The sequence below is a fragment of the Crinia signifera genome, chromosome 8 (assembly GCF_055691185.1).
Source record: "Crinia signifera chromosome 8, ASM5569118v1, whole genome shotgun sequence".
NCBI classification, from domain to species: Eukaryota; Metazoa; Chordata; class Amphibia; order Anura; family Myobatrachidae; genus Crinia; species Crinia signifera.
Genome location: NC_139224.1, coordinates 28,761,551 through 28,780,734, shown reverse-complemented (window position 1 = coordinate 28,780,734; position 19,184 = coordinate 28,761,551). Strand labels below are relative to the sequence as shown.

The following is a 19,184-nucleotide window of genomic DNA, read 5'->3' as shown; positions in this document are numbered from 1 at the left end:
GTTAATGTACAACTCTTTATCACAATATCAAAGCAAATTATATAAAATAGCATAAAAATAATAACTGATCAGTGGTGTCTCTATAACGGCTCCTTGGGGCCCACACTGCAAACCCTGTACCCAAATAGTTATACTTACCCCTCCGGAGTCCCAGCGATGCAGACAGAAATCACTGGGAAAATGCCCCCCGGCACAGTAGAGATGGGGAAACAGCTGAATCACCCCTTTAGGGTAATTAAGTTACGAAACTGGAAAAAGTCAAACTGATCATTGACGATGCTGTCTTTTTACGATAATGTATGAGGTATTGGGATGACAGGTCAACAGTGCCAACACTTTGCCACTAGGGAAGCCAATCCCGGGGCATTTTCTTCAATCCCGAGATTCAGGATTGAAAAATGCTCGATCCCGGGATTCCCGGGATCCCAGTATTGGCTTTCCTAATAAAAAAAGGCCCTGGCAGGTGCGGCCGGCGGCCGGGTTTCTGGGTGGGAGCCGGGATGCTGGGTGGTCAGCATCATACTGCCGGGAGCCGGGTTGCTGGGTTGGGGGCGGGTGGTTCATACTGCTTGAGACTTGAGTTGCTGGCTGGCTGGCTGGCTAGGTGGGAGGGCGGCTTCATATTGCGGACTTGCTTGCTGGGTGGGTGGGCTGGCTAGGTGGACGGGCGGCTTCATCTCTGCCTGCCTGCGCAGCGTGACCTCTGATCTTGTCACGCTGAGAGGTCACGCTGCGCAGGGCTGCTCTGCCGGGTATGGGAGAATCCGGGCAGCATCTGAGCGTGTGCTCAGACGCTGCCCGGCAGTAGACTGCGCATGCGCAGTCTAATCCCCAAATCCCGGGATTGGAAATTCCAATCCCGGGATTGAAATCCGGGGGTTTTGGGGTCCAAATCCCGGGATCCCGCCGATTCCGATCCCGGGATTGGCCACCCTAGTTGCCACCAAATAGTCGACATGCATTTAATCAGCAGACACAAAAGTTTGCTAGGTGCGGTCAACAGAAGAAAGGTTGACAGTCGATAGGTAGAAAACGATTCAAAAGGTCAACATGACACGTTTCAAAAGGTCAACATGACAACTATCAACACACACTAAAAAAGCTAAATTTCTGCAATCTATCAGGTACCAGGTTCTCCCGGGGCGCCCGAAAGGCCATGCCCCATTTTCAACGCTGTTTGAGCATGGCCAGCACCTCTCAGAGCAGGTAGAAATGCCCCCCCGCCCTTCTGTCCCATCTGAATAGATGCTGTGCACATGCACCGGGCAGAGGGGTCTTCCAACTGACCCCCCCCCCCACTGCGGAACAAGGCTGAGATGTGGGACCGTCCCCAAAAAAACAGGACGGTCCTGTGAAAATTGTGACAGTTGGGACGTATGGAATCTGATTTGGAGCTATGGGAACAGCCATGGACCCTCTGAGGAGTTTAGTATATCTACCACCCAGACTAGTGTTCCTGCAGAGAGGAAGGTGTCAGGCATACAGTACATTACCTTCAGATGTTTCCCGCACAGTGAAGGTGTACGTGCTCGGATCAAACACTGGATCAAAGTTGTTCACTGGAGTCACGGACACGATTATAGTTGTAGTCACTGAATGAAGGAAGCACATTGTGATGCTAATATTACAGTAGGTATAAGGAATATATATATATATATATATATATATATCTCAAAGCCCCCTTTACTGTGACATCTGATGACGTGTGCAATAGGTATGGTGCAGCGAGAACTGGGTCCAATGATACTTCATTAACATAATGAGTAAAAGCCCTGTGAATTTCTTCCATGCAGGTACAGTATGTATTTCTGTCTGTTATGGTAATGTGATATCATATAATAGATTGGGTTGGGTATGGAATTCCATCAGCAAGGATGCTAGCGGTCAGAATACTGACACCAGCATCTCGACTGCCATAATCTCAATATGTATGAGCAACTAAAGTAACCCGAACTCTACCTTCCCGCAGCCTAAAGGTGGCCATACAGCTACAGATCGATTGTCAGATTGGGCTGGTTGGGACAAAAACTTGGTAATATCTGAATGACAGAATTTGGCAGTTTTCCATCATTTCAAAGCAAATGGTCAACTGTCATTTGCTCTCATCCATGATGTGGCTGCTCTGAGTCAGTGATTGGTTGGGAGTGTGCTACACAGTAATGATGTCAATGCACAGTGTGCTCACAATGATAGAGTAATTTCATTTCAATTTGCTCTCATCCATTACCAGGTTTTTATTCCAAACAGCCCAATCTGACAATCGATCTGTAGATGTATGGCCAGCTTAACCCTAACTCCTTCCCGCAGCCTAACCCTAACTTTCTAGCCCTAAATCTCCCTTCCCAGATCCTAACTCTAACTCTCTCTCTCCCTGCAGCCTATCACTAACTCTCCTTTCCCGCAGCCTAACCCTAACTCTCCCTCTCCGCAGCCTATCACTAATTCTCCCTTCCTGCAGCCTAACCCCCACTCTCTGTTAGGAACCATGATTAATGGTCCAGTTCTGTTTTGTGTTATGTTCAGTTTGTGTTTTGCATTTGACTCTCTGGTGGCCTCCAGTGGTAGGTCTGTGTCATTACAGCTCAATATTCTGTGAACTTAATTTATTCACTAGTCTGAGTGGTAAAGAGCTTGTTATCACAGCTTGGTGTTGCCTGGATCTCTCCCATGTGAAACTAATCACTTGAGCCATTCTTAAGGCATTCTCTAGAGCAGGCATTCCCAACCACGGTCCTCAAGGCACACTAACAGTACAGGTTTTAGTGATATCCAGGCTTGAGCACAGGTGACTTAATTAGTACCTTAGTGATTCTGATTAAACCATCTGTGCTGAAGCCTGGATATCACTAAAATCTGCACTGTTGGTGTGCCTTGAGGACCATGGCTGGAATGCCTGCTCTAGAGCTCTGCCCTGCCAATGATAGCTTCAGTTTCTGAGTCCTAGCTTCCTGTTCCTTTTGCAGGTAGCTGTTAGTTCCTGTTTCCTGCTGGCCCTCTGTCAGGTTACTGCTCTGGTAGGAGCCCACCAGCCATCTGCTGGTCTTTTGTTAATTTCTCCCTGCACTCAGCCCAGTGTGCAGCCTTCCTGACCTGTGGACCTTGTTCTCGCGATACGCTGTGCGTGAACAGGGCGTCATACGCCCCGACCCAATGAGGGGAAGGGAGCACGTCACTGCGCGCCGTCCGGCACGCTCCCGAGTCATGTGACGTGCATGTGACCGGGAGCGTTGCCGGGCAACGACGGAGTAGCGTCCAGGTGAGTGGACGGGTCCCGCGGCGATCACATCACCGATACCGGCAATCGGTGCGTGGAGCCGCGGCCCAGTTCAGATCCCTGGGCACCCTGTTACGTGGCCATGTTTTTTCACCATATCTGATGCCCAGATTATAGGTTTCAAGGTTTATTATTAAAATGAATGCCACGTCCGGGTCACGTGACCGCAAATAAAATACCCAATTGTGGATTAAAACATTCTTTTGTGTACAAAAAAAGCATTTATGTAAATTCGACTGCCTTCTTTCCAAAAAGAAAAAGTATTTTTTATGTAGTTACAGACGTTTCTCATATTATTTGATGGTTTTTAATATTGTAATCACACTCAGGTGTATGCTATGGACAATTAGTCCTCAGGTATAAATAGTGAGCCAGGAGCTCACATTGACACACTTTCTCCTGAGGAAGCCGGAGGTCAGATCCGGGGAAACGCGTTGAGCTTCTCAAATTAACCCCTATTGTGCCGCTGAGATCCGGTGACTGAGACCCTGCATCTCCCTAAATGGGACCCATCCACAATTTGGTCATTAAACTTTGCTGCTAAAACAAGGGACACAGCTACCATCTATCCATCGACGTCCTAATTGGAAGAAACTGGAGTTCCAGCTCTTGGGATATCTGCACGATCCCTAAATCCCAGTCTCCAAAGGACACTTACATCGGAGGGGAACGTCTAAGCCCCCGCCCACAACAGGGCCAATTCAGGACTGTGATCCCATATCTGGCTAATTGAATATCTTCCAGACCGACCAGGATGGTAATATAATCTCATAGCACCTTATAATTCTCAGCCATTTTGCACAATCGCTATCCCAGTGATCAATGTACCCCATAATATGGACTCTAAGTCAGTTGCATGCCTAGTGTAAATTTTTATTTCTATTTGAGTGTATTTTAATAAATTGTTGTTTAATTTTTGAGAAACGCCTGATACAATTATTTGGACCAGCCAGCGCAGGCACTATTTTTTATTTCTTACTTCCTGACCTGTGGCAGTTCCAGCCTGCTTACTTTCAGTAGCAGCATCCTGTCTGTCTGCTCCAGCCTGTCCCAGCCTGCTCTTTACAATCCTGAGCTACTGGATGTTCCACGGTCCTGCTATGCCTGTTCCAGGTCATGTAAATGCTCCAGTGGAGCCTGGTTTTGTTCCTTGTTTATTTATAAAGTCCTGGCAAGCTGCCATATTTCTTCTCTGAACCAGTGCCTGTCAGCGCCAGGGAATTATTCCCTGTGGTGGTTCCCTGTCTCTTCAGCTGATTCCTGGTCCCTGCTAGGGGCCTGGTTTATTTCCTTATTATTTGTGACTCTCCTGAGCATATCTTTATTTGCCCACCCTCTGCTTGGTGTGCAAGGGTGTCCTCTCAGCAGTACGCTGTATCCTTATTTGCTTTTGCTGGGGCGCTAACTTCCGGTGCCTTATTCTGTGTTCAGTGTTCTGTGCGTATTGTTCGTGGTGTGCTTTTTGGTGTGGTGTAATTTATTCTTGTGTATTCGACGTGGTCACTGGTGGTTGGCGACTAGGTCTCTGGCGCAATTAGCTGCATTAGTTAATTTGGGCAAGTTGCCTTCTTTCTTATTTTTCCAGTCAGGTCCTGTAGTCAGTTTTCCTTTTGACTGTACCCTTGGGGGGTCGCTGACTCTTTGTCCCCACATAACACCTGGTTGCACCAGAGCGGGCCTAACTCGCTTCTTGAAATGTGGCGACTACAGGCGAAGCCTAGCATCCGCAGGAGTCAGTCACCCCACCTTGGGGGTCAACAGAGTCAGTGTAGGACATTGCCGTGGATGTCCTAAACAGCAGTCACGGCTGCGGGTTCACACCTGAAACCCTAACACTCTCTCTTTCTGCAGCCTATCACTAACTCTCTCTTCACAGCCTAACCCTAACACTCTCTTCTGACAGCCTAACCCTAATATTTAATAGTAGCAGAAGGTGGTGGGAAAATGGAGTGTTGATAATTTAAAGGTTATATGTAGCACATTCAAAGCCAAATTTATTAAAATATTCAACAAAACTTATTGGCATAACTACATCCTCAGAGGGAATTTATTTCTCTGCTTATTTGCAATTCATTAACATGAATGGGGGATGTCAGGCATGTTATAATTTCCTCTGCTTACAAGTTTACACAGAACCTGGAGAATAACGTTGGTGTCTACAGGTTCTGGTTAGTGGTTATCTTCAATAGCACAATTAACAATTACAACGAAGTACAGGAATAAAAGTAAAGGTCCATACACACTGGGCGACTATGCCCAGCGTGTATGGACAGTGATGATGTTAATCGTCACTGCGGGGAAAGCCGCTCAGTGCATACACACTGAGCAGATTACCCCCTGCCCGGCGCCGACGGAGGGGGGAGGACGTGTATGGGCGCCTTTAGAATGGACAATGTTTTCTGTTAGATGAGATTTACTGTACCTGTGTGTGCTGTATCCGGTGAATCCGAGACTGATACCATCATCTCATATGATGTGACTGGGTCTGTATCATACACCAAAGTATCACTGACCTAGTAACACACAGGCAAATAAATGAAGAACAATTAATACCATTCCTCTGGGGTTTTAACCATATTGGGAAACAATATATTTATCACATGAATGACTAGACATATGCTGTCTTCATTGGAAGAATTGGAAGAATTGGTAACGGCCACAAGTGCCACACCCAGGGCTGTAACAATATTGTGTTTAGAAATATATTTAAATGTGCAGATACTTATAAGAAACATAGAATTTGATGCTAGAAGAGAACCACTTGTCCGATCTAGTCCGCTTATTATTCCACTAAATGCTGTTACTCTAATCATAAAATGTTCTTTCAGGGTGTTGTGAGTCAAATATAATAAGCCTACGAGTTCGGGGACCGTGTGGAAAGCCGACAGAGGTGGATTCAGACCTCATGGGGCCCTAAGGAAGACACCGATTTAGCCCCACTCCTAAGTAGATTACCAGCAAATACCACACCACCACCTCCAATGTAGGTTACCCCATACACACACACACACACACTCTCTCCCGACCTTCCAGCCTGCATTCACAATACACACACACACACACAAACACACCCACACTCAGTGTAATAGCGGGCTCCCATACAAACCCCCTTCCATCCAAAGTACATTACTGTTTCCGGAACAGAGGCACAGATGGAGATGGGGCAGGGGCACAGATGAAGGGGGATAGAGGCACAGATGGAGAGGAGGCAAAAGTACAAATGGAGAGAGAACAGAGGCACTGATGGAGAGGGGACAGGTGTACTGATAAAGAGGCACATATGGAGAGGGGGCAGAGGCACATATGGAGAGGGGGCAGAGGCACATATGGAGAGGGGGCAGAGGCACATATGGAGAGGGGGCAGAGGCACATATGGAGAGGGGGCAGAGGCACATATGGAGAGGGGGCAGAGGCACATATGGAGAGGGGGCAGAGGCACAGATGGAGAGGGGGCAGAGGCACTTATGGAGAGGGGGCAGAGGCACAGATGGAGAGGGGACAGAGGCACAGATGGAGAGGGGGCAGAGGCACAGATGGAGAGGGGGCAGAGGCACAGATGGAGACGGGGCAGAGGCACAGATGGAGAGGGGACAGAGGCACAGATGGAGATGGGGCAGAGGCACAGATGGAGACGGGGCAGAGGCACAGATGGAGATGGGGGCAGAGGCACAGATGGAGATGGGGCAGAGTTACAGATGGAGAGGGGGGCAGAGGCACAGATGGAGATGGGGCAGAGTTACAGATGGAGAGGGGGCAGAGGCACAGATGGAGATGGGGGCAGAGTTACAGATGGAGACGGGGCAGAGGTACAGATGGAGAGGGGCAGAGTTGCAGATGGAGATGGGGGCAGAGGCACAGATGGAGACGAGTCAGAGTTACAGATGGAGACGGGGCAGAGTTACAGATGGAGATGGGGGCAGAGGCACAGATGGAGACGGGGCAGAGTTACAGATGGAGATGGGGGCAGAGGCACAGATGGAGACGGGCAGAGTTACAGATGGAGATGGGGGCAGAGGCACAGATGGAGACGGGGCAGAGTTACAGATGGAGATGGGGGCAGAGGCACAGATGGAGATGGGGCAGAGTTACAGATGGAGATGGGGCAGAGTTACAGATGGAGACGGGGCAGAGGCACAGATGGAGAAGGAACTGAGGCACACAAGGAGACGGGGCAGAGGCACACAAGGAGACGGGGCAGAGGCACAGATGGAGAGGGAGCAGCTGCATAATGTGGGCTAGTTGAAATCAGGGGAAGATTGCTAGACTCTGCAGGGAGACAGGGAGATTGCTGCTATTTTATGGAGTCTCCCACAGAGGATAGGCAGCCATGATACAAAGATATCACATTTGGAAATCACAAAACTGCAAAGCTTCTATCAGGAAATTAAAAGGATTTAGATGGACTTGAGCTATGTTTCTTTGTTACTGTTTGTCCTAATAATTTCTACTACAGCACACAAAGGCTTTGATGATGCTGATCAGCACGGCAATATTAGCAGGAACAGTGCAGGATACAGCATGGATTGTTTGGTGTAATACTTATCTATAGTGATTCTTCTTAATTCCACACGTGATGCAATGTTCTGCCAGATTGGTAAACAGTCCGCTAATTGTCCAAGCAAACGGCTCCACTTGTGGGTAGCACACAGGCCTGTCTAGACAAGAACCTTTTCCGAAAGGATTAGCATCACACTTTCAAAAAAAAAGGCCTGATTCAGAACCACTCACTAGGCAGCGTTCTTTCGCTGCCTAGTGAGCGCGTAAACCTACCTGGGGAGTGAATGCCCCCTTGCTCACTCACCAATCGGATGTCTGTGCCAAGTGGAGGCGGGGCTAAAATGATGTGATAGCCCGCGAATTACAACGTTTTATGGCATGGGAGGCAGGACCAAGTAATGTCAGTCTCACACGCACACGCGCGTCTCAGTTTCCCTGTCGCTTCAGGGAGACAGACAGGGTTAGGGGGGCGGGCAGGCAAGTCAGCAGGGACCTCGGCTGAACCTCAGCGAGGCGGCGGAGACCCGGGGGAGCCCCTTTGTAAGGCGATGCGCGCGCATCTCGTGCGCACGTGTCCCCTTATGGCAGCTGGCGGGGGATGGCAGCTGGCGAATCTTCCGCCATCCCCTGCAAGAGCGAGACCCACTCCATCTGTAAGAAGGATTTTGTCAGAGAGAGTGAACTAGAATAAGGCACTTAATGTCAAATATCTCTACACCCTATGTAAATTTGCACTCTGTAATTGATCATATAAACAGTGAATTATTGTTCTTCATGTTCCAAATGTAAATCAGGGTTGCCGACTTTATCAGGCTCCTCTCCGGGAGATGCATGGAGAGGAGACTTTCAGCCAGGGCCGGCGCCACCACTAGGCAGCTCTAGGCATTTGCCTAGGGTGCCGGCACCTGGAGAGCGGCAGTTCGCCCCTCACCCCCAGCGAACTGTGTAAAAAAATTGCTGCCCCGGCGTCCCAGCAGTGCTGGGGCGGTCAGGGGTGTCCGTGCCGTAGGGGTACCTGCGGCGCCGTCATGTGTATAAAGCTGGCTGCGGCCGGCGGGGTCCCTGTAGTGAATAGCAAATAACTAGCGCAATGCGCACGGCGGTGCCGGAAGCGCTAGTTATTTGCTATTCACTACAGGGACCCCGCCGGCCGCAGCCAGCTTTATACACATGACGGCGCCGCAGGTACCCCTAGGGCACGGACACCCCTGACCGCCCCAGCACTGCAGGGACGCCGGGGCAGCAATTTTTTATACAGGTACCACCCCCCCCCCCGCCCCATCCCTCCCCCCGGCACCGGGGCGCCCCCACCCCGACTCGCCTGGGATGCTCCGGTGCCTTGCACCGGCCCTGCTTCCAGCTGCAGTTCGGGGGGGCGGAGCTTGAGCATGACGTCATTAAGCCCCGACGATGCGATTGTGGACATTTTAGCTCTGCCCCCTCATCTGAGACCTGCGTATTGCTGCATTTAAATGCAGAGGTCAGGAGGAAGACACCGCAATCGGGGGGTGGCGTGGGGGACCCCCCAAATCCGGGAGGGTTGCCCACCTTTACGGGGGGCCGGGAGGAGGACCCGATTTTCGGGATCCTCCTGGCCATTCCGGGAGGGTAGGCAACCCTGATGTAAATACTTAAACACTGATAACCCATCTGTGTGTGTGTGCAGGATTTTTCAGCTGACAACTGACATGACAATTACTGAATATAAAAAGATACCAACACTACCACATCTCACTCCCCCCCCCCCCCCCCCCCCACACTCACACACACACACATACACGCACTCTTTCCCTATTCCGCACTACAAAACCCGGCAAACTGCCATAACTGTTATTCGTTTTTCTCTTTCTTCGCTTTGTTGAAACAATTTTGCTGAACCCTGAAAACCTTCATTAATTCTGCAGAGAAGCAGATAAATGAAATTGTTGCTTTTGAGCTAAACAATAACAGGAACATGAACAATTTGAATATAAATGTTGCAAATCATCCAAATACGGAGTTGCCAACTGTTCCTAATTCCCAGTCTAGGTTTGAAATATCTCTGGCATGCGGATCGTGGCTGCCGTTCAGTTCAGCCCTGTGCCCTACCTCCTACATAATCATCTTCTCACACACATAAAACTGTTACACATTTGTGATACCAGTGGGAAATTACATGGGAGTGCCAACTAGTCATCACACCATAGACAGACTTCTTTGATACAGCTCTGCTGCTGGAACCAGAAATTTCAGCTCTGACCGTTGGTGCCATCAGTATTTCTTGCTGACAGTCACAATCGCGACAATCATTACGTAGAAACTGTCATGTCCAAGGGCATAACTACCATAGGTGCAAGGGGTGCAGCTGCTATGGGGCCCAGAGCTGAAGGGGGCCCATCTTTGCTGTCTAAGTGATATGTTTTACATACATTTATCACCATCAATTGCTAAACTATTGCTATGGGGCCCACAAATATCTGGTTATGTCACCAGGCAGAGCCTCCAATAGGGGGGTATTGTGGGTACAGCTCATCTTTCCCACCGCAAACCCTCCCCCCCCCCCCCCCCCCCACCACCACCACCACCACCACCACCACCACCACCGACTACCTCGGGTAAAGCAGGTCCCAGATCGCAGGTTTATTCTACCCGGGAGAGCGGCGGCCAATTAAAATGCTGCGCCGACTTTTGAGCAAATCAGAGCTTGCTTAACCACAGCCAATCAGAGCGGCTGCCGGTATGCAAGCTTTGATTGGCTTACCACCCGGTGCTGCATTTTTATTGGCCGCCGGCTTCCTGCGTTGAAGAAGCCTGTGCTCCGGAACCTCCGGGCTGCAGCTCAGCAGAAGAGGAGATGGGGAGCAGGAGCTGGGTTACAATAAGTCAAGTGAGGAGGTGGGCCCCGGACTGGAAATGAATCCTGGGCCCCAAAACTCCTGATGGCAGCCCTGTCACCAGATACATGTCTACAATGGTGACACATGCAGAGTGTCAATAGCCACAATGTCAACTTACAAAATATTGATACTGATAGAATGTCAACTGCCACTGGTACATGATCTCGACAATTGTTTTAACTGTGCGATATTCTGCAACTGTCAACATTTTTATCATATCGACATTATGACACTCAAAATGACGTGTTAACACTTTGGATGTCGACATTATGATTGACAGACAACATGATTAAATGCGGAAGTAGCTTGAACCACAATTTGGGCCTTATTCAGATCTGAGCTCAGTACAAATTTGTTTGGAAAATAGGCAAAACCATGTGCACTGCAGGTGGGGCAGATGTAACATGTATAGAGAGAGTTAGATTTGTGTGAGTTATTTTGTTTCTGTGCAGGGTAAATACTGGCTGCATTATTTTTACACTGCAATTTAGATTTTAGTTTCAGCACCCCCCCCCCCCCCCAAATTTAACTCTCTCTGCACAGGTTACAATTGCCTCACCTGCAGCCCATTTTCCAAACAAATTTGTACTGCGATCAGATCTGAATAAGGCCCTTTATGTGAAGATAGGGAGGATGTGTCCTAGATCTGTATACTATAGCCCGCATGATGCCAATTTAAATGATACCGCTACTCACATGGGCAAATGCAAGATTTTGAAAGGGGCCTTACGAAATGCTGGCAACAATGTGTCAACCGTTTTCCATTGTAATACAAAGTACAAACCTTGGGGTCATTTTAATTTAAAAAGTAACATGAATTAAATCACACACTTCATAAAATACTTCATTACCCAGAGCTTGCAGTATATAAAGGATTTTTAACTAAAAATGTAACTAGAATTCTTGGAATCTATATTTATTTATTTATTTATTAACAGTTTCTTATATGGCGCACACATATTCCGCAGCACTTTACAGAGAATATTTGAACATTCACATCAGTCCCTGCCTCAGTGGAGCTTACAATCTATGTTCCCTACCACATGTACACGCACACACAGACATTATAGGGTTAATTTTTGTTGGAAGCCAACTAGCCTACCAGTATATTTTTCGAATGGGGTAGGAAACCGGAGTACCCAGAGGAAACCCACGCAAGTACGGGGAGAATATACAAACTCCGCACAGTTAGGGCCATGGTGGGGATAGAACCCATGACCTCAGCGCTGTGAGGCAGTAATGCTAACCATTACACTATCCCTACTGCCCCTATATAAAATAAAACCTACAGGAAATTCATAACTGCTTGCCAATGTGGGGGTCTGGGGACAGACAAGATGGGGAACGTTAAAGAGGAGCTCATTGGAGTCAACATGTCAAAGTCAGAGTGTCCTGCTCTGAGCTCTGATTGGATAAGCTCAGGTTGCTTAGAATCAGGAGCACCGAAGCATTGCAGCTGTAAGTATAAGTGTCGCACAGTGGTACTGACACACCACGCAGATATACATATATAATAACTAACCCAGGTCACACAGGCTGCACATATGTGTGCCACGATTAGATCCCCTGGCATGTACCTACAGGTAAAAATACTCCTTGTACTAGATGGTGCCTCACAACTGTGTCTTCCACGACAGAGGAGATAACATTACGGCTCAACAAAATCAAAACAAACAAAACCCCAGGACCAGACAGGATTCATCGTAGGGTACTAATGGAATTAAGGGAACCCTCTGTATTACTTTTTTAAAACTCTTTTTCATCTGGTAAGGTACCAAAAGACTGGGGAATAGCTGAGGTAGTGCCAATATTCAAAACAGGAAAAAGGGACGACCCAGCTAATTACAGACCTGTGAGCTTAACATCAATAATGGGTAAATTAATTGAGGGATTTTTAAGGGATGGTATCCAAAAATATTTAGAGCTTCACAGTCTAATCAAGCCAAACAAATGTAATAGGTTTTTATGGGGATGTTAGCAACAACCTTGATAATGGAATGCAGTAGACGTGGTCTTCCTAGATTTCGCTAAGGCTTTTGACACGGTTCCACATAAGAGGTTGATAAATAAAATGAAAGATCTGGGAATAGGGGTAAGAATTTGTAGATGGGTAAGGAGCTGGATGCAAAATAGTGAACAGAGAGTGGTTGTAAACGGAGCAATATCGAATATGATACTAGTACCCCTGTGGAGAGCCACAGGGGTCGGTACTAGGGCCCCTTTTATTTCATATATTTATTAATGATATTGGGGTGGGTATACTCAGCAGCGTTTACATTTTTGCTGATGACACAAAACTGAGCAATTAGATCAACTGAGGATGTCTCCAGGCTTCAGGCAAAAAAATTGGAAAATGAGGTTCAATGTGGATAAATGCACTGCAGGAACCCCCAACGCCGCCAGCTTTATACACAGCGCCGCAGGTACACACGCGGCAAGGACACCACTGCAGGCTCCTGTCAGAAGCCGGCATGGACCCCCTGCCCGCTCCCCAGACGGCGCAGCAGGTACCCCTTTGCACGGGGGTCTAGGGGCGAACTGCCGCCCTCCAGTGGCCGGCGCCCTAGGCAAATGCCTAGACCTGCCTAGTGGTGGTGCCGGCCCTGGGTATCCCAGATGTAAATGTACAGTGATTATGGCGAGTATTGAGGGTCCCAATGCAAAAGGGTGGTGGAGAGCTGGTCCAAGTGGGGTGTATAACAGGTCCAAGTCCAAATCAAGAGTGTGGGCTGACGTGTTTCGTCGTCCTGAGACAACTGTTTCAAAGGGGAGGCACTAGGTAATTCAGAACTTGAAAAGGACCTAGGAGTCCAAATAGATAACAAACTGGGGTGTAGTGCTCAATGTCATATAGCAACAAATAAGGCCAACAGGATACTAGCATGCATAAAAAGGGGCATGGAGACTAGGAACGCAAATGTAATTATGGCACTGTACAAAGCATTGGTTAGACCACATCTGCAATATGAAGTACAATTCTGGGCCCCACACTATAAAAAGGACATCATAGAACTGGAAAAAGTCCAAAGAGCAACAAAACTAGTAACGGGAATGGAGAATTTGAGCTATGAAGATAGATTGAACCATTTAGGATTGTTTACGCTAGAAAAGACGTTTAAGGGGGACATGTTTAACATGTTCTAAATCAGCAACAGGCCCTGGGTGCGGCTGCTGGCATTCAGTGCTGCCGACTCTCGGCATCAGACCTGCATGGAATTCTAACAGGTTTGGTGCAGGTTGCAGCAGTTACTGACGCGTTTGGGAATTACTGACAAAGAGAACAGCGAGGATTTGCTTGCAGTGTATTATCTGTACTGTGACGGAGTTTGTGTTTTTATATTTCAGCTGTCATATACCAGCAGTCTATTTCAGGAGATGCAATCTTATGACTTTTTCCTATAAAAATAAATACATATTTACCAAACCGGGAGAATCTACACACATAAATCTATAGCTGTACAAGTATATGCCCGCATCAGAGGTGCAGCTAGGTGACATGGTGCCCAGAGCAAGGTTCCTCCCCCCTCACCATAGTAATGCCGTCTTCACAATATGCCACACACCGTAATGCCGCTTACACACATAGGGGATTATTTTGGTTCACTCTTTCTGACAAATTTCTTCTTAGATGGACAAAACCATGTGCACTGCAGGTGGGTCAGATGTAACTTGTGCAGAGAGAGTTAGATTTGGGTGGGGTTTTACTTCAAAGTGAGATCTATATTGCAGTGTAAAAAATAAAGCAGTTAGTATTTTCCCTGCACAGAAACAAAATAACTCACCCAAATCTAATTCTCTCTGGACATTTTACACCTGCCCCCCTGCAGTGCACATGGTATTGTCCATCTAAGAAGGATTTTATCAGAAAGAGTGAACCAAAATAACCCCCACAATACCCCCCCCCCCCCCCCCTCTAGTGCTGTTTAAACACATAAGAGTGAACACAGCAGTAGCGACCCAGGTGCGATGTTTTTGCAAGTACCACCGCCAAAAAGTCACTTCCTGTCAATAATTTTTTCTGAAAACCTCATTGCAAGTGAGATTGCAGTGTGACACATTTGCGCAGTCCAACGATGACCCCTCCGCTGCGTTGTAAATGGCCATCGCACACATACATGAATTAGGCTAATGGTGTAAACTGTTTTGCTGCAAAAACGTAAATAATGAACTCCTGCTTACTGCGATATACCGTGGAAGAGCGATGTAACTGCAGCTAGCACCTCACCTGTATAACATTTGGGCTGCCCGCCATCTGCCGGAAAAGTCTGTCTACCCCAAGTGGCCCGCTGTGGGGGCGATATTCCAGAGCATCTGGTGGGACATCTGGATCCTGACAATTCAAGGTTGCGACAATGGAGTTTTCTGCAATGGGCTCTGGTTCTGTAAACCTGAAGGGGAAATAAGGAGGGGTTAAAGTGAGGGGGAATGGGGTTCCGCCACCTTTAATGGTAGGGGGAACTAAGTTCCACCTCTCCAAGGCCCTGAACAGTAGTTCCAACATAAAGCCTGTCCCTTCTTCTGGAACGGTTTATGTGATGACATGCCATCACCACCTCTGAAGTGAAGAAGAGCCACTGTGGGCAGTATTCAATGAAAAAAATTATCCGTGCATGGCGAGAGATTTTTTCTCTCGCCATGCACTCACCCTGTTCCGGAGGGCTCGCTGCCGCTCCTGCTCCCACTATTCAATGTGGTTAAGACTCGCCGCCACTCGCGGCGAGTCTTAACCCCTGCAGCGGACGAGCGTCCGCGGCAGGGAGCTGGCAGGGAGCCGGGGGACGGAAGCAGCCAGAGAGATTAAAGTCTCCCTGGCTGCCCCAGAACATATGTGGAGGGGAGGTGGGCTCCCCGGGACCCAGGCAGCACAAGCTGCCCCCCCTATAGCCAGCGGGGGACCCAGTATTCACTGCACCCGATCGTGCATATGTAATGATCGGGTGCAGTGAATATATGAATATCTAATGTGCGGCTCGAGAGCTCCGGCCCCCTGCTGGCTGCTCTGTGTAAAAAAAAAAAAATGTTAAAAAAAAATATATTTTTTAAATTAAATATATATTCATGTGCTATAAGCACATGAATAAAAATAACATGCCCCTTCACAGAAAAAAATCCTGATTTTTTGACACCAAAATTTAAAAAAAAAAACTTTTAGTTTAAAAGTTCACATTCCAGCTCTCCATGAAAAGATGGTGAATTGCTACACGGAGAGACACGGCGAAAATCACTTAAAAAGACGGCAAAAATATCACATTGAATAGGGTGGTTCACTTTTGGAGAGCAAAATGTTCCTTCCAACGTGAAAACAGCACAAACTCGCCATAAAACAAGGCAAATTTTTCTCATTGAATACTGGCCTAAGAGGAGCAGGCCCTGTGCTTGCTGAAGACAGGGTGAGAGGGGGCTGAAGGCATTCAGAGGTGGGGAAGCTGCTGAGGGACTAAGGGCATGGGGCTGCTGAGGGACATAGACAGTGAGCTCTTGGAGTGACAGAGACAGATGCGTATAAGCAGCACAACTGTGGACATTGTGGGGGAAATTTACTAAGATGTCTATTCTACTTCACATGTGATGTTGCTATGGGCAACTAATCAGAATCTACTTCTTATTTATTTAGCACCCTCTAGAAGATAGTAGACAGGATCTGATTGGTTGCCCAAAACAACATCGCATGCAAAGTAGAATACACATCTTAGTAAATTTCCTCCTATGTGTATAAGGGGCATTACTGTGCGATTTAATATAAATCAAGGGCACTACATGCAGTGTAGAGTGTATATGATTGTGCTACTGTGTGTTGTTGTTTTTATTGGAGTTACTATTGTGTGACCACACCACTTCCTTGTGTAACCATTATCCCTTTTTGGGACTTAGGGCTCAAACTCCCTGGCACTGGTCTAGGCTCTGCCTAATGAGGGGAGGGGGGGATGTTAGGGGAAAGGAGTTCCGCCACCTCTCTGGGCCCTGGAAAAAAAGGTTCTGAGTGTTGTGATGTCAGCCGTCCACCCCAAGCAGGCACCACCCGGAGGAAGCATTGTCCTGCGGACAAGCCACACTCCCATTTCCAAGGACACACCCCTTTTCCAGAAAGGGCAGCAAGGTCACCTGGGATTCGCAACTTTTTGAGAATGTTGGGAGGTACGATGTAAACCTTTTATAAATAATAAATGTAAAAAAAGCAAAGTGCGATTGGATAGATATTCTGTGGCAATGTACAGAAGCCATAGTGGTCGGAAATATGTTAAACACACTGATTACCTTTCACGAAACGCACCTGACATGAAAAACAATATTTGTATTTTTGGTCTAGGAGCAACACAAGAAGTAGAATACACATCTTAGTCATTTTCCCCCACTGTCCATGTAACGTACATTAAAACACAGATCGAGACACTCACCAATACAAGTACGGACTACAGAACGGGGGGTTATCGTTAATTGGAAGTATTTCCGCTGTCGCTAAGATAGAGGCGCACTTATTGTCCCTGTCACATACTTTCACAGTATAGGACTGAACGCTGACAAAGCCGAACGCCTCGCCGTCCATCCTGGAAATGATGATTACGGTTCCCGTCTCTGTTGGATAAAAATCATTTACTTTCTTTTTTCCTCATACACAATAAAATGATCATCGTGTTTTTACGGACAACCAGCGAATCTCAGGGCTTTGATGTTTCTCTGCTTCTATCTCTTGGCAAGGCCACAAATAGGGGGGATTTACTCACGGATTTTAAAATAAAGTTAGTTTTTAACTATGCACATTGTTTAATTAATATACGGCCGTTAGGTTGACATACATTGTGTCGACCACTGTAGGTCTGCATGGCTTTGGTCAATACATGTAATAGGTCGACAGGGTTGGAAGGTTGACACAAGCAGTAGGTCGACAGTCAAAAGGTCGACATTTTTCACAGTTTTCAGTGGTCGACTCAATTTATGTCAACCTAATATTGGTTGACCCAATGACTCATACCTGTACCCAGTTTAATCTAGTCAAACTAAAGAACGTGGCCATACACGCAGCGATTTTACGGTGCGTTTTGTGCTAAATCGCATCGCATCTGATTGCATGTGTTGTGCATGCGCATCGTGCGTGCGATGCGATCAAAAGACAGTACAGAAAGTATGTCGGAGCGCGCATCAAGCATCACACCGGTAAAATCGGTGCATGTATGGTCACCTTTATAGTAAGCCAATCAATGTTAATTACCATAACTTAACACAACATGCGTAATTACAGTATAAATAGAAAATGTACCTACCATTAGAGGGGGGTTTTCAGGGGGAAATGTATTAAAACTTGGAGAAAGATAAAGTGTCGTGACACAAAGTTTTAGCCAAGCCAGCATCTGACTGTTATTAAGGGGGTTATTCTGGTTCGTACGTTATTAACGTACGCCGGCGGATCTGTTTTTTTTTTATCTGCGCATGCGTACCTTCCGCAATGCGCAGGCGCGGCGACTTCACAACGCTCACGGACGGGTCTTTCCGTGCGAAAAAACGTGTCCGCAAGAGTACGGTCATTGTGGGCGGCATAGGGGCGTGTTGAGGGGAGCGGCCGAAATAATGAGGGAAACTGGGCGTAAACATGGGCGTACACGGGGGATGTGCACAAAAATGTACGGTTTCGATCGGCGAAAGCACCGTGCATTTCGGACATAAAACAGGTGGCCGCCGCCACCTCCAGACCACCCCTAGAGATACCGCATGAGAGCGGACACCTGTGTCTGCTAATTAACGCTGATTACTACTCAAACACATACACCTGAATGTAATAAGCAATGCTGCAGTCTATTAAGTCCAAACCATTATTTCACTACCTGCAAGCCACACACAGCACTCAAACACATTGGAAGCTTATCTTTCTATACTTCTCTACATTTAAAGGTTTGTTTAATTTAAGGTAAGAATCATTTTAAGACCTGCTTATATATGCTAAGGTAGTTATTTTGTAACCATTTACACACATTCAGTAAGTGTTTTCATATACTTTAAACAGCAGCACATTCAATCTACACAAGTCGACATGTGTCAACGTTTTCACTGTAACCCCAACATAAGTTGATTTAAAAGTAACAGCAATGTGGGGACACATAGATAGTGATTAAAATGCAACATTAGAACATAATAAAAATACATGTAAGGAGGGGTAAAATGTATTTTTATTAGGCTGTTCATTAAGGTAGACAATTGAGGTCATAGAAAACAATAATTGATGAACAATTAGAATAATTCATTTAATTGACTTAATCATAGTTGAAAGGCTAGATTAGCAGGTCCATATATGTGAAGGGTATGCCAGCGTGCACGGACGTACGCTCACTCTCACGATCGGTGACATACGCTGAGTTTTCCGTTAAAAACAGGCGACACCCGTCCGTGCAAGGTGGCGAACGCTCAGATAGCCGGAAGATGTTGGTGTGAAAACGGACGAGACCCGTCCATGGCCCTTATTCTGATTCGGTCGGTACGGCCCGCGTGCGGCCGTACCGCCGATGTTTGGACTCTGCACATGCGCAGAGGTCAATCTGCGCATGTGC

At 47.3% G+C, this 19,184-nt stretch overlaps 1 protein-coding gene across 1 annotated transcript in view; it reads right to left on the bottom strand.

Moving 5' to 3' along the window:
• The window catches only part of LOC146026965 (cadherin-related family member 3-like), a 57,178-nt gene that overhangs the window by 15,755 nt on the left and 22,239 nt on the right, over positions 1–19,184 (bottom strand). Inside the window, exons 8-11 of the mRNA XM_083157995.1 lie at positions 17,043–17,220; positions 14,873–15,035; positions 5,697–5,787; positions 1,494–1,592 (exon numbers count right to left, since the gene is read on the bottom strand). Of these exons, the coding sequence (XP_083014121.1) occupies positions 1,494–1,592; positions 5,697–5,787; positions 14,873–15,035; positions 17,043–17,220 (531 nt within the window). The remainder of the gene's footprint in view (positions 1–1,493; positions 1,593–5,696; positions 5,788–14,872; positions 15,036–17,042; positions 17,221–19,184) is intronic.